Source organism: Rosa rugosa, chromosome 7, assembly GCF_958449725.1.
Source record: "Rosa rugosa chromosome 7, drRosRugo1.1, whole genome shotgun sequence".
Taxonomy (NCBI): domain Eukaryota; kingdom Viridiplantae; phylum Streptophyta; class Magnoliopsida; order Rosales; family Rosaceae; genus Rosa; species Rosa rugosa.
The window spans coordinates 32,128,108-32,142,486 of NC_084826.1; the positions used below are offsets into that span (position 1 = coordinate 32,128,108).

At 39.6% G+C, this 14,379-nt stretch overlaps 1 protein-coding gene across 2 annotated transcripts; it reads left to right on the forward strand.

Annotated features, from left to right (window-relative positions):
• The first annotated feature begins 12,174 nt into the window (after positions 1-12,174).
• LOC133722222 (uncharacterized) lies at positions 12,175-14,246 on the forward strand. Of its 2 annotated transcripts, none has more exons than XM_062149049.1 (2): positions 12,175-12,332; positions 13,402-14,246. In XM_062149049.1, exon 2 carries the CDS (start codon positions 13,459-13,461, stop codon positions 13,876-13,878), a length of 420 nt encoding a protein of 139 aa, XP_062005033.1. In that variant the 5' UTR covers positions 12,175-12,332; positions 13,402-13,458; the 3' UTR covers positions 13,879-14,246. The 2 variants fall into 2 exon arrangements, with proteins under 2 accessions (XP_062005033.1, XP_062005034.1); XM_062149050.1 differs by having other exon boundaries at positions 12,182-12,417.
• Positions 14,247-14,379: the final 133 nt, after the last annotated feature.

Sequence of the window (14,379 nt, forward strand, 5' to 3'; positions counted from 1 at the left end):
GACAAGTCAACTTTAGCATATTTTCCTACTTCGGCTAGGAAAAACCGAGCTAGACAAGGAAGGAGGGGTGGCAGACTAACCAAATGAAATCGAAATGTGCTGAAACTTTCCAGATCCATTCTAGACAGCCCAAGGATCATTTCTTATGAAGAGTGCAAGAGCTTTTTTTGAGTGGAAGGCCTTCAAACAATCAGCCCAATTTTCTATAGAAGCAAAACTGGAAAACTGGACCTGTAAGAGGTCCAGCAGCATTTTCGGCCCAACCACATGGAAGAAAGCTCTGAAATTTGGTCCGCATGATCTAGATTCATAGTGGAACATTTTTTATGAAGACATCATGGCCAGAATCTGAATTTTTGATGGAGATATACATGAAGGAATAAAGGAGCCGAAAGTGCTTCCTTATCTCCCAAATTCATCATTCCTATTAGTGCTCCACCTCCATCTCCACCTCCCTTATCTCCCAAATTCATCATTCCTATTAGTGCTCCACCTACACCTCCACCTCCCTTATCTCCAATTAGTGCTCCACTTTCATTTGTTTAATGCCAAAGTAGTTGGCATGGTAGCCTATAAATAGAGGTTACATTGAAACACAATTGACACATTCACATTCAACAACAACATCTCTAAGATGATCTAAGTTCTCTCTAGAGCAAACCTCTCTAAGAGCAACTCCTCTCCTTCTCTTTCTCTTACCGGTGATCATACTCCTAGTCCTAGTCTTCTCAGAAGCCGACTTTCAGTGCCACCAAACCCTCTGTCAACGTGCTTCGGTCCTAGTCTCCTCGGGAGCCGACGGTAGTGCCGCGACCACAACGGTTACAGAACCAGCCAAGCAAGGGTAACGCCCTAGCAACCCAGCCAAGCTAAAGTCACGCTTTAGCAAGTTCTCTCTACTTCCCGGTGGTTCTCGCTCTGCTCGATCTACAACATCGAGTATCGATTTGGTGACGCAAGAAGATTAGCAAAAGTCCTCACCACGAGGCACAAAGAATCCCACGACGAGGTTGGTGCTCTCCTCGTCCACAATTGCTTGAAAGAAGTCAGGTCAAGGGACACCCCCGACGACCGCACCCGAACGGTGCTGGCACGCCCGCGCAGAAAAGAAACTGTTGACCAGCTGCAACAAAATTAGAGCCAAACAGCAGGCACATTTGCAGCTGGTATATGTGATCTCGTCACTTTTACGATATCAGTAAACGCATCAGGCATCGAATCTGCTATGTTCTGAAGATCGATTATTCTTTTCACTTCACTTTCACATTGTGAAGTGCGGGGATCAAAATGAGACAGAGTGGGGACAAACCACGACAATTCCTGTCCTTCCCTTGGAAAATCATTTTTCCTATCTCCCCCTAACGACGGGAAGACTGTCTTATCAAAGTGACAATCCACAAATCTAGTGATAAAGAGATGGCTTGTCAAGGGTTCCAAGTAGCGGATAATTGTTGGAGATTCGTATCCAACATAAATACTTAATTGTCTCTGAAGACCCATTTTGGTGCGCTGTGGAGGTGCAATAGGCACATATACTGCGCAACCAAATATGCGTAAGTGTGAAATGTCATGCTCATATCTAGTTACCAACTGGTACGCAGAAAATGGTTGGCTAGCAGTGGGTTTGAAACGAATAAGTAAAGCTGTGTGCAATATTGCGTAACCCCAGACATATATAGGCAGGTTGGTGCGCATAACCAGTCCCTAGCCACCATATGTAGCCTTTTGATGGTGGTTTCTGCGAGACTATTTTGTGTATGCACATGGGGTACAGGATGCTCTACATCGATCCCAATAGACATGCAATAATCATCAAATGCTTTTGATGTAAACTCTCCAGCGTTATCAAGCCTGATAGACTTGATATGGTGATCAGTTGGTGAGCCCTTAAGTGTATAATTTGTGCTAGGAGTTTTACAAATGCAGCATTCTTGTGGACAATAAATCGACATGTGACCAGCGTGTTAAATGCATACACCTAACAACTTAATACACATATCATACTCAATACACCAAACATTTAATTTTTCATTCTAATATTTTACAAAATACACAACTCAAAATATCTAAAATACTCTTAATTAATCTCCCATTAATGATCGTAGTATTTTTTGACTATATGAAATTATTTAGTATTTAATAGTATTAATTATTTGATATAATCACCAAATATTTTCTTCACGCAGATTCCATTCAAAGATCATTTAGGAATTCAAATCCAAATATTAACAAACTATGATGATCTATATTTAAGAAGATGATCACTTTGCCTAATATGTTAATCTCATTCTATACACTTTTATGTCTTGAATTAAGAAATGGACTAACCAATGATAATTAAGACAAAAAGTGAGCATTGAACTAAGAAATCTTCTATTTTATTACAAACAATTTCTCTAAAAGTATGTATATTATATTTATAAAATTCATTTATAGCTCAATGTTCCAACTACAACACAACAACATGAGAATGAGAAACAACATGAAGAACACATATCTCAATTGAAGATTGTTGATCGACGTCTTGAGAATTCATGTCAATCGTTGAAATTAAGATGAATTGTAGAGAAGGAAAGATGTTTCGTAGCGTTTAAGATTTAGTCATTTAGAAGAAGAGACCAAATGCACGTTTCAAATTTTTTTTATTCTTCTAATAAAGAATGGGAGAATTTCACAAATGGTCACTCAACTATGTACTTACATAAGCATTTGCCAAGCATAATTAGCTAGAATGAGTCACGCTCATGCTACCGCCAGCGGTACCAACTACCACCAACGGTGTGACCTACGGAAACACAGCCAAGCAGGTTATCGCCTGAGCCCCGGTTCACCCCCAGATCATTGCTGACGTGCCGCGCCTAGATAGCATCAGAAGCTCCAGTAGCTGGGAACTGAAGCGTATCAGTCCCACATTGAAAACAAGGAAGAGGCTAGCCTCTTCCCCACCTATAAAAGGTTGATAGGAGCATTTTAATGCGACGTTTTACTTGCTTTTCCCTACATTTCTTGCGTTATTTCCTTATTAAAACTCTGTTTAGGAAAGTTTCCATTCTTTGAATGGGAAAGTTCCTATTTGTAGAAAGTTTCTATTTTTGTAGTTTCTATTTTTCATTTTTAGTAAGTTTCCATTTTCGGTAGTTTCTATTTTTCATTTTTAGAAAGTTTCCCATTTTCAGTTGCCATTTTTCATTTTAGGAAAGTTTCTATTTTTTCTTACTCGTTTCTATTTTCAGGACCTCCGAGCTAAAAAGTGGAAATGAACTCACAAATGGAAAGAGGAGCTTGCAAACACCAAGGGGAGCAAAAATGAGGAACAATGAGCCACAGAAATGAGCAGAAATGAAGAAAGAAGTTTTCCTGCTTCAACCAGGAAACCCTGCGAAAAGGAGGAGAGCTTACCAATGAAGTTTCCAACGCAACCATGAAAAAGAAATGGAAAAATAATGTGTTTTGACGTTGGAGGGTGACAAAGCTTGAAGTTGAAGCAACAAGGCCCAAGAACTCAAAGATTGAATTGGATTTTCGGCAAAATGGATCAAGGCCCATCAAGGCCCATGAAATTAGGGTTTATGACGCAAAACCCAAACCCTAGAAGAGTTTTCCGTGAAAATCAAGAGAGAAACAAGGAGTTTTGCCGTGAAAAATCAGAAAATAATAAGAAGATTTCGTGGAGATTTTATTGGGAGACTTTTAAGGGAAGAGAATATGTGTTGAACACAAAGAGCTCTCAAAAGGTGTCTAGATTCGTTCCCTATTTTCTCTAAAGGTAGTTTGGCCGAAATTGAACTACAAAAATAAGAAAATATCTCAAGGTATTTCGGCCAAGATTATTAGGGAATTAAAATGGAATTTTGTGATTGGTTGAACCATGTCATAGGGCTTATTTGGCAAGCTATTATTGGAGGAAATTATGTGGCATTTTCAGATTAATTCCATGGGATATTAAGAAGAATATTACGGCTCGGAGAGCAAGCATTGCCGTCCCCTATATATACTCACCTCTTCTCAACGTCAAAGGGCCTCTCCATACAATTTACAACTTAGAAAAATCAGAAAATCCCTTTAGCATAGCCGTGAGTTCTTCCATCCTCTAGAGCAAGCCACGAGTTCAAGCAAGGCCAAGGAAGAGAAGAAGAAGCCGTGACCTATTCCTCCACCATCCACCTTTGAAGCTTGCTTTCGAGTTCAAAGAATTCATCTTTATTCACCCATCATCATCTTCCATCCACGGTGTAATTCGACCTCTACTTTGTAACCTTTGTTTTGAATTTCGTTGGTTTTGTTCTAGTTGACATATGTGTTTGAATGATTATTAAATTCTGGAATTTTATATGATTGAATGAAATTTTCAGATTCATATTATTGTTCTTCGAGAGTTGCTTATGTGGGTTTGTTTAATTAAATTTGCGTTATAGATAACTTTTGTATTTTAATCTTATGTGGTTGCAAACACTTAGGGTTTCGATATAATTGGTGCTAGGTTTAAGAACATGAAATCGACTTTTCGTTTTGTGTAAACTTGAATCAAAGTAGTAAAGGTTTTGTACAAAGATAGAATTTAATTAAAGAGAATTGCAATTAGGTGGACTTTTCCATACTAAGTTGTACACTTGAGTTGATAGCCTTTCTATGTGCTTTATGCGTTGAACATGTCATGATTGACTAGCTTTCTAGGGCTTGATTGCATGTTTAATAGGATTGATCTAGGTGCTTTCGCTTAGGTTAATTAGCATTGAAAAGTAAAATATGGGAAATCATTTGCTTTCGAATGTTTCACATGATCAACTCCTTTCTCATGACTTAGATGAACAATATTAGGGTTTGAATCGAATTTAATCATATGTTTCGGTTTTTGATCTTTGTTCTCTCATTCCATTTGTGTTTTTATGTTTTTGCATTTTAATTGTTTTGTTAACTTAGTTTTATTTTCGAAAAACCAAAAACAAAATCCCCCCTTTTCGTAAATAATGTTTATACTTGTGAATATTATACTTTGTTTTAATTTTAATTGTTTAATTGTTTGACAATGACAGGTGTACCCTCTATCCCCGGAATAGAACGATCCCTATTTGCTTATACTACTAACGATATTTTCAGGGTTAAATTATGCGCTTGCTTTGAGCGTATCAAAGGTCCACTCCTCTCTCCTCATTAATTACACATTTACTACTTACCTACTGTTACGTTGTCAACATAAATACTGTTTGGCTCCAATTTTGCTGCAGCTGGTCAACAATCTATTTTCTGCGCGGGCGTGCCAGCACCGTTCGGGTGCGGTCGTCGGGGGTGTCCCTTAACCTGACTTCTTTCAAGCGATTGTAGACGAGGAGAGCACCAACCTCGTCGTGGGGATTCTTTCTGCCTCGTGGTGAGGACTTTGCTGAAGTTTCTTCTTGTTAACACAATCGATACTCAATATTGCAGATCGAGCAGAGCGAAATCACCGGGAAGTGTTGAGAACTTGCTAAAGCGTGACTTTAGCTTGGCTGGGTTGCTAGGGCGTTACCCTTGCTTGGCTGGTTCTGTAACCGTTGTGGTTGCGGCACTACCGTCGGCTCCCGAGGAGACTAGGACCGAAGCACGTTGACAGAGGGTTTGGTGGCACTGAAAGTCGGCTACTGAGAAGACTAGGACTAGGAGTGTGATCACCGCTAAGAGAAAGAGAAAGAGAGGGAGAGGAGTTGCTCTTAGAGAGGTTTGCTATAGAGAGAACTTAGATCATCTTAGAGATGTTGTTGTTGAATGTGAATGTGTGTCTTAGAATGAGAGGAGAAGGTGTTTATATAGGGAAGAAAAAGAAGAGTGAAATGATGAGTGGAAGAAAAATAATGAAAGTAGATCTAAGTTCACTTGTAAAATATGGAAAAGATAGAGAAAAGATGAAATGAAAGCAAAGCATGAAGGTGCAGCAACATGGAAGTGGTGATGATCTATTAAAGAGATTGTAGAAGAAAAATATATCCAAGGAAAAAGAGAAAAGCATCTAGCTTTCTTCATGTGGGTAGGAAACATGAACATGTGAATATTGAGCTGGTTTTAGGTCAGTTTCTGCCCCTTTATTCCTTCAATTATTTCTCCAACAAGACTTCATTATATGCCTTCGACTTCTTCATATGAAATTTTCCACTATGAGTGTAGATCATCCTGAAAAATGTTCAGATTTTTATTCCATGTGGTTGGGCCGAAAATGCTGCTGGACCTCTTACAGGTCCAGTTTTCCAGTTTTACTTCTGTAGAAAATTGGGCTGATTGTTTGAAGGCCTTCCACTCAAACAAAGCTCTGGCACTCTTCATAAGAAATGATCCTTGGGCTGTCTAGAATGGATCTGAAAAGTTTCAGCACATTTCGATTTCATTTGGTTAGTCTGCCACCCCTTCTTCCTTGTCTAGCTCGGTTTTTCCTAGCCGAAGTAGGAAAATATGCTAAAGTTGACTTGTCATGTTTCCATGCTTCCATGCTTCCATAGTAGGCTTTATTTAGCCTCTAAATATATATTTCGAACTTGTCGACAATATATAGCTTGAGCCACTGACATTGGCTCAATTTCTCCAAGACGTGCCTTGTCAGGCCAAAATGTTCATTTTGGGTCCAAACATTGCCCCCCAGACCTCGAAGTCAAAGGTCTTCGTCTTGACTGAAGAGGTCTTGAATCAGCACTCCTCTTATAATGTCGTTGCTCCAAAGCCACTTGTATTGGCTTGACTAAAATTACTTGAACAGTAGCCTCTCTCCCTCTTAATTATACATAGTGAGCATACATATATTAATCGTCAGTCTTCCTTCGCGAACCATCCTTTGCGAGGCCATGTAATTAAAACCACTTCGCTGCCAACAATTCGCAACCCAGCTTTCGCCACAATTATTGGCAAAAATATTGATTTGACCTCCTCCACTGCTAATACCATACTAGGCATATTAAATGCCTCTTGTATATGTGCCCAGACCAATACCAATGGCCTCTTAAGTATATTAGCAAGTTCCAGCCACTATTAGGCAAGAACACAATTTTTTGCATCCTCCGCGACGCACAAATTTGAAACTCTTTTTGTATTTTTGTATTTTTTTTTTTTTTTTTTTTTAAAATAAGACAATGTGAATCAAGGTTTAGACATGCGGCCCAAGTATAGTCGTCTAGACACAAATTTTCTTTCAAATCCTTTGGGCAACCTTACTGAAATGGCCAGATGGGGGAGGGCGAACAAGAGAGGCAGAATCCATTTTGGCATGAGCTACTCCCACATAGTGGTTTAGGCCCATTTGCACGCACTTCTGGATTCAAGAACCTGTCATGAACGTTGTCCCCTTTCTAGACACCATTTCACATAGGCTATACTTACTAAGATGTGAAAGGTCATAAGTGTGAAGACAGTTCAACAAGTGTTAATAAAAGCCGCCCTTAACCTTAAGGGACCTGAACTAGGCACCAATAAGGAGTTTAGGCCAATATTAACAAAAGAGACTTCACCTATTCCGTTATGATTCACAACCCCTTACCAAATTCAATTTTTTTTTTTTTTTTTACTATGAAAATAAAGGTAAAAAACTAAAAACTAACAGAAAATTAACAACAAAACAAGGAGCTAGCAGCGACACGTTTGGCTAACCTCTAGAAGACCACGGGGGAGGCCATCTATGCTTCATTCCAAGCTCCGATGTATCAAAATTTGTACGGTAAAAATCCCTCCTGTGAGAGCTTGTAGGAAAAGAACAAAGATACTTCTCATCGAAAACTTGGGAAAAATTTGGCTCATAGGAGGAGTAATCTTGCCCCCCAAGTATCTTTGTTGGTTGGCGAAACATGATCTTCAATTGCACCTTTGGCGATGAAGATGTTCCAAGATCGGCTTTGTTGCCAACTACCATGTCATAGAACTTGGTGTCTTCAGGATTAGCCACAGATTGGCCATTATAGACGACCACTTGCTGGTCTGAATTCTCCACATCAGGAGCTTCACTTGTTGGATAATTATAAACAAGAGTTAACTTGTATTGATGATACTCAAATTTACAGTTGCGAAGGACAACTTGGCCACTAGAATAATTGTTCTGGCCATTCATGCAACGTGGGTTATAGATGTGCCCTCCACATATATCAAAGCCACCACTTGGCCTTGAAGAATATATGAAGAACTTCAAGTTGAATTGATTAATAAAGCCACAGATTGGCTTCTGTAGACCACAACTTAATTGATAATTAAGTTGGCTCTGATTTTGATCACCTTCACCAAGACGTCCAGTAGCAGAGTCACAATTAAAATGATCATGAACTTGCTTCTTTTGATCAAAGGGATGATCATGGGTCATATCTTGCCCCCCATGCATCTGATCAGTGGCCACGTATTTGGCTTGATTAGTGGAGAAATCACATATTTGTTCAGAGACAATTGTATTGTCAGAAGAACAATCTTGTTGATGACATTTTCCATGCACAACCTCTGTGTAAGGCTGTGACTCACCAGTGAAACCCTTACGTTGATTGCCACCTATAGGCAAGTTAGTCTCAGAAATGACCTCTTCGCGAGCAGGTTCTGGAATCGTGAACTCATCGAGCCGTCGACGGTCCTCCGCGAGAGCTTTACTCAGATTCTCATGGTATGCGGTAGAATTCTTTTGAAGGATATCAAGCCGCTCTTCTATGCTCGCATTCTCTGGAATGGGAATGGGCACATAGCCTTCTATCGTCGCCATGACTTCAGGAATTTCTTTTGGTAAAGAATTTCCTCTGGCATCCCAATGATGGTGAACATAAAAAGACTCTGGTGTAGTCCCACTGGGCGTGCCAAAATGTTTGTTTTGAAGCCCGGTGGTTGAATGTCTTCAAGAGAAAAGACTCTGATGTTGTCCCACTGGGTGTGCCAAAATGTTTGTTTTGAAGCCCGGTGGTTGAATGTCATCAAGAGAAAAACTTCTAATATAGTCCCAGTGGGTGTGCCAAAATGTTTGTTTTGAAGCCCGGTGGTTGAATGTCTTCAAGAAAAAAAAAAAATCTAACCTGGTCCCACTGGGCGTGCCAAAATGTTTGTTTTGAAGCCCGGTGGTTGAATGTGCTTCAGGAGAAAAACTTCTACAGTAAGTCCCACTGGGCGTGCCAAAATGTTTGGCTCCAATTTTGCTGCAGCTGGTCAACAGTCTCTTTTCTGCGCGGGCGTGCCAGCACAGTTCGGGTGCGGTCGTTGGGGGTGTCCCTTAACCTGACTTCTTTCAAGCGATTGTAGACGAGGAGAGCACCAACCTCGTCGTGGGGATTCTTTCTGCCTCGTGGTGAGGACTTTGCTGAAGTTTCTTCTTGTTAACACAATCGATACTCAATATTGCAGATCGAGCAGAGCGAAATCACCGGGAAGTGTTGAGAACTTGCTAAAGCGTGACTTTAGCTTGGCTGGGTTGCTAGGGCGTTACCCTTGCTTGGCTGGTTCTGTAACCGTTGTGGTCGCGGCACTACCGTCGGCTCCCGAGGAGACTAGGACCGAAGCACGTTGACAGAGGGTTTGGTGGCACTGAAAGTCGGCTTCTGAGAAGACTAGGACTAGGAGTGTGATCACCGCTAAGAGAAAGAGAAAGAGAGGGAGATGAGTTGCTCTTAGAGAGGTTTGCTCTAGAGAGAACTTAGATCATCTTAGAGATGTTGTTGTTGAATGTGAATGTGTGTCTTAGAATGAGAGGAGAAGGTGTTTATATAGGGAAGAAAAAGAAGAGTGAAATGATGAGTGGAAGAAAAATAATGAAAGTAGATCTAAGTTCACTTGTAAAATATGGAAAAGATAGAGAAAAGATGAAATGAAAGCAAAGCATGAAGGTGCAGCAACATGGAAGTGGTGATGATCTATTAAAGAGATTGTAGAAGAAAAATATATCCAAGGAAAAAGAGAAAAGCATCTAGCTTTCTTCATGTGGGTAGGAAACATGAACATGTGAATATTGAGCTGGTTTTAGGTCAGTTTCTGCCCCTTTATTCCTTCAATTATTTCTCTAACAAGACTTCATTATATTCCTTCGACTTCTTCATATGAAATGTTCCACTATGAGTGTAGATCATCCTGACAAATTTTCAGATTTTTATTCCATGTGGTTGGGCCGAAAATGCTGCTGGACCTCTTACAGGTCCAGTTTTCCAGTTTTGCTTCTGTAGAAAATTGGGCTGATTGTTTGAAGTCCTTCCACTCAAACAAAGCTCTGGCACTCTTCATAAGAAATGATCCTTGGGCTGTCTACAATGGATCTGGAAAGTTTCAGCACATTTCGATTTCATTTGGTTAGTCTGCCACCCCTCCTTCCTTGTCTAGCTCGGTTTTTCCTAGCCGAAGTAGGAAAATATGCTAAAGTTGACTTGTCATGTTTCCATGCTTCCATGCTTCCATAGTAGGCTTTATTTAGCCTCTAAATATATATTTCGAACTTGTCGACAATATATAGCTTGAGCCACTGACATTGGCTCAATTTCTCCAAGACGTGCCTTGTCAGGCCAAAATGTTCATTTTGGGTCCAAACAAATACATTGACTAACTTAGGCATTGGAGAAGAGAAGACCGCCCAGCGCGGTCTCCCTTTGACGCCTCTTTGTATTTTACTTGACAGGTAGCGGGAGTATCGATCATATCGCAAGTAGCGGTCAGCCCATCGGACCAGCGTTAACCAAGGTTTAGCTACCGCTAAACTTTAGACATTAACAAACTATGACTCATTTGACACTTTGGTCACTCAATTCTCAAATATATCACTTTGGTCACTCAACAATTATTCTGTGAATCACTTTAGTCACCGAGTGGACATTTTGTCTCACTTTAATCACTTCTCCCAATCATTAATTCCAATTCAGACTTTTCAATTTTGCACAATTAGTCGGATGAAAATATCATTGATATGGTCGCAAATTAAGTTTTTTTTTTTTTTAATGAAAAAAATTAACAGAATGACTAAAGTAAATAATAGAGTTAAAGTTGAGTGACCAAAGTGATATATTTAAAAAATGAGTGACCAAAGTGTCAAACATGTAAAAGTTGAGTGACCATTTGTGATATTATCCCATAAATAAATGTCTATTTTGGTCATTTAACCTACCTGTAAAATAATTGGGATGTTTATTAAATAGTTTTTTTTTTTTTAGTTAAAGAAATAGTATATTCATCACAAGTCAGAATATGTCGTTACATACCCTTCCGCTGTCATTTAAGGGCATAGACAGACAAGAAGCTAGTGGTATTGGTACATACATATAGTCCTACTCATTATACATTCAAATACGTAGAGATAGCGGATATCCTCCTTCGGTACTACTCTAGAGGCCCTAGAGAGACATTGGGTGCATCTTAGTTCTTAGGTTCCTAAATACAAGGAATTTATTGTAAAAGACAAGGTAAAACATACCAAAGACCTAGGGCAAAAACCCCAGCCCAAAATAGCAGGCCCAAGAGCATCCAAAGAAATAGTCCAACTCTAGAGTCCATCAAGCTGGCCTGGCCCCAGCCCATCATCATCCACGACAACATGCCATACGCCATAAGCCCAGCGCTCCTGACGACATGTCGTACGCCACAAGCCCAGCCGCACTACTCGATCCGCTCTGCCACGACCCATACCGCTCCGATCTACGCCGCTGTGACCACTCACCGCTTTGACCCAAATCGCCGCACCCCACGTTGCCACAGCTCACGCCTGAAATACGCCGCCGCAGCTCACGCCGTCCGGCAAGAAAACCCAAGACGACGGCGAGGTTGGGGGCTAGCACCGGTCGGGGTGCTGCCGGACGAGATCGAATACTCAAGCAAAAAAAACTGGACATAGGGTTTTAGGGTTTCTCAAGGAAAAGAGGAATCTTATCTTTTTTGATGTTTATTAAGTAGTTATATAAAATTTCTCAGGAATTAATCTCCTATAATACAAATATAAATATATCAATTCGGTTTGGTTTTTATTAGTTTATCATAAACATAAACCGAAACCTACACCGCAAGTGTCGGTTTGATTAAATTTCGACAAATTTTTATCGGTTTTAATTTTTTTATTAGATAAACAACTCGTATGTAATAATTAATTTTTTATAAGTCGAACTTACAGCCACTAAAAAAATAGACCAAATGATACTGAACTTGTCGGTTTTAATTTGATGGGGTGCAGTTTTGGGCTTCTAAAAGACCACCACATAATGGTAGTATTATATAATACAAGTTGCGGAGTAGCTCCGTGTAGCAATTTGGAAGTTGGAAGGCATAATTTCCAAGATATCATAAACATAATTTCCAATAGGAAGTGGAGTTGGGGGGTCAAAAAGGAAAACGCAAAGAAGAAAGTGGAGTTGGGGGAGTCCATTTTCATCTCGCAATCTCTCACTTTGGTAATTTCCGGCTCCTCTATCTTTCAATTTCAATTTCAGATTCGCAAATTCCTTTTCTACAGTCAATTTTTTTGCTAAAATCTGGGTGGGTAATTCTATTCATTTGCCTTCTGTGATTTGCTTTTTAGCTCCAAATGCAGCTCTTAGTTAACTTCTTTGCTTTACTTTTCTGTCTTGGACTTGTTCTGAATGGATACCTTGTGCATTTCCTTTTTAAGTAGCCTTGTTTCAGGTCAGCTCAGTGGGCTTTTGTTTCAGTAGCCTTCTGATTTCCATGACTTTCAAAAACTATAACTTCTCTTATGTTGTGCTATATTGGCCAGGCAGCAATAGTGTAGGTTACTGTTTTACATAGGCTGTTTCAAAAACCATATCCTCGTTATGCTGTCAACTAATTAGTTTCAACTCTTGCTTGTAGCTGAGTTCTTAGGTATGAACACTGCATCTTATATATGCAAAGTAATTGTTTTATAAGTTGGATTTCCTGTTGTACCATTTCTTCTCCACCTTGCTGAAGGAATAAAATAAGAACCATGTGTCCTGTTCTTGTTATCTATAGAAGTTTCTTGATTGGATGTTAGATACATGCATTCATCCTGGACCGAGGCTTTCACAATTTGAGTGACCTCATTTAGAGAAACTTGTAGTACGGTTAGTTTTCAATAATAATAGTGCAGATCTTTGTATTCTATAATCTCTGCGCCAAGGTTTTTGGATATATTTCTTTTTGTATGCAACTATGCATATTTCGAATTACTCATTTACTAAGTGAAAAATAGGGTAATTTGTTTAACTTCCTGTGGTCTGTCATAGCAATATTATATCTCAAAGTATTACAGCTATCTATAGGTACTATTGCCTCAAAGCATGTATATTATCTCCATTGGCTAGAAAGGTGTAGTATCGTGTTTTGTTTATCTGTTATGGATCCATTTTATTACTTTTATGTATTCAGTATCAACAGTCTTCTGTTTCTGAATGGAAATGGAGGATACTAAGGAAATTGCAAATACAGATCTAGATTCCATTCAAAGCAAACTCTTATGCTATGCTGCTTATTTATTCACAGGGGAAGCAAACTGCATATTGTGTGCATTAGCACAGTTGAAGAATTATAATCATCAGCATGGAGTCTGAGACGACAGTACATGATGGTGGGTGCCACTGCAAGAATGTAAGATGGCGAGTGCAAGCGCCTACTAAGGTTGTGGCTTGGAGTTGCAACTGTTCAAATTGCTCTATGAGGGGTAACACGCATTTCATTGTCCCTTCTGAAAGATTTGAACTCTTGGGTAATTCTGAACAGTTTCTCACAACTTATAGCTTTGGTTCTCACACGGCAAAGCATACTTTCTGTAAGGTCTGTGGGATAACTTCATTTTATTATCCACGCTCAAACCCTGATGGGGTTGCCATCACATATAGGTGTGTTGATCCTGGAACACTAACCTATGTTGAGGTCAAGTATTTTGATGGCCAAAATTGGGAAAACTCCTACAACCAGTCGAACATTGCTTCGCAGTCAAAGGTAGACTCTGGAAACTAAAGGGCTGAAGAATGATGCACGTTGAAATCTTTTCATTTCAACAAAAAATATTGTCAGCTAACAGGAATAAAACTTGTATATATTGCTTGGAGTTTAAAGGTTGAAGTACATCGTCTTGTCGTTTGTAACTGATTAGAGATCGGGAAAGGGGGGCCTTTGAGAAATTAATAATCTTCATCCCGAATGTATGATGATTCCTATGCAACAGTAGTGCTTTTCCTGTTGTTTCCTTCTTCTGTTCCTTCTGTTTTTATTACTTTCCCTTTGGCCTTGTAGCGGTGACAATGCAGAAGCTTTGGATACTGTTAGTATTATTTTTTGGTAATTAGTCGTCAAATGCTCTCGACCACTAGAGTTGGTTCTTTTCATATTACTGTTTCCCAGATCATTGACTCAGCTCACGGTTTTTGAAGCATATTGCATTCCTTTGCACTGAAATAAAAGAAAAATAAAAATGATGAGGTATGGGGTGAGCAAAATTGCCCCTTTCATCAATTTGGT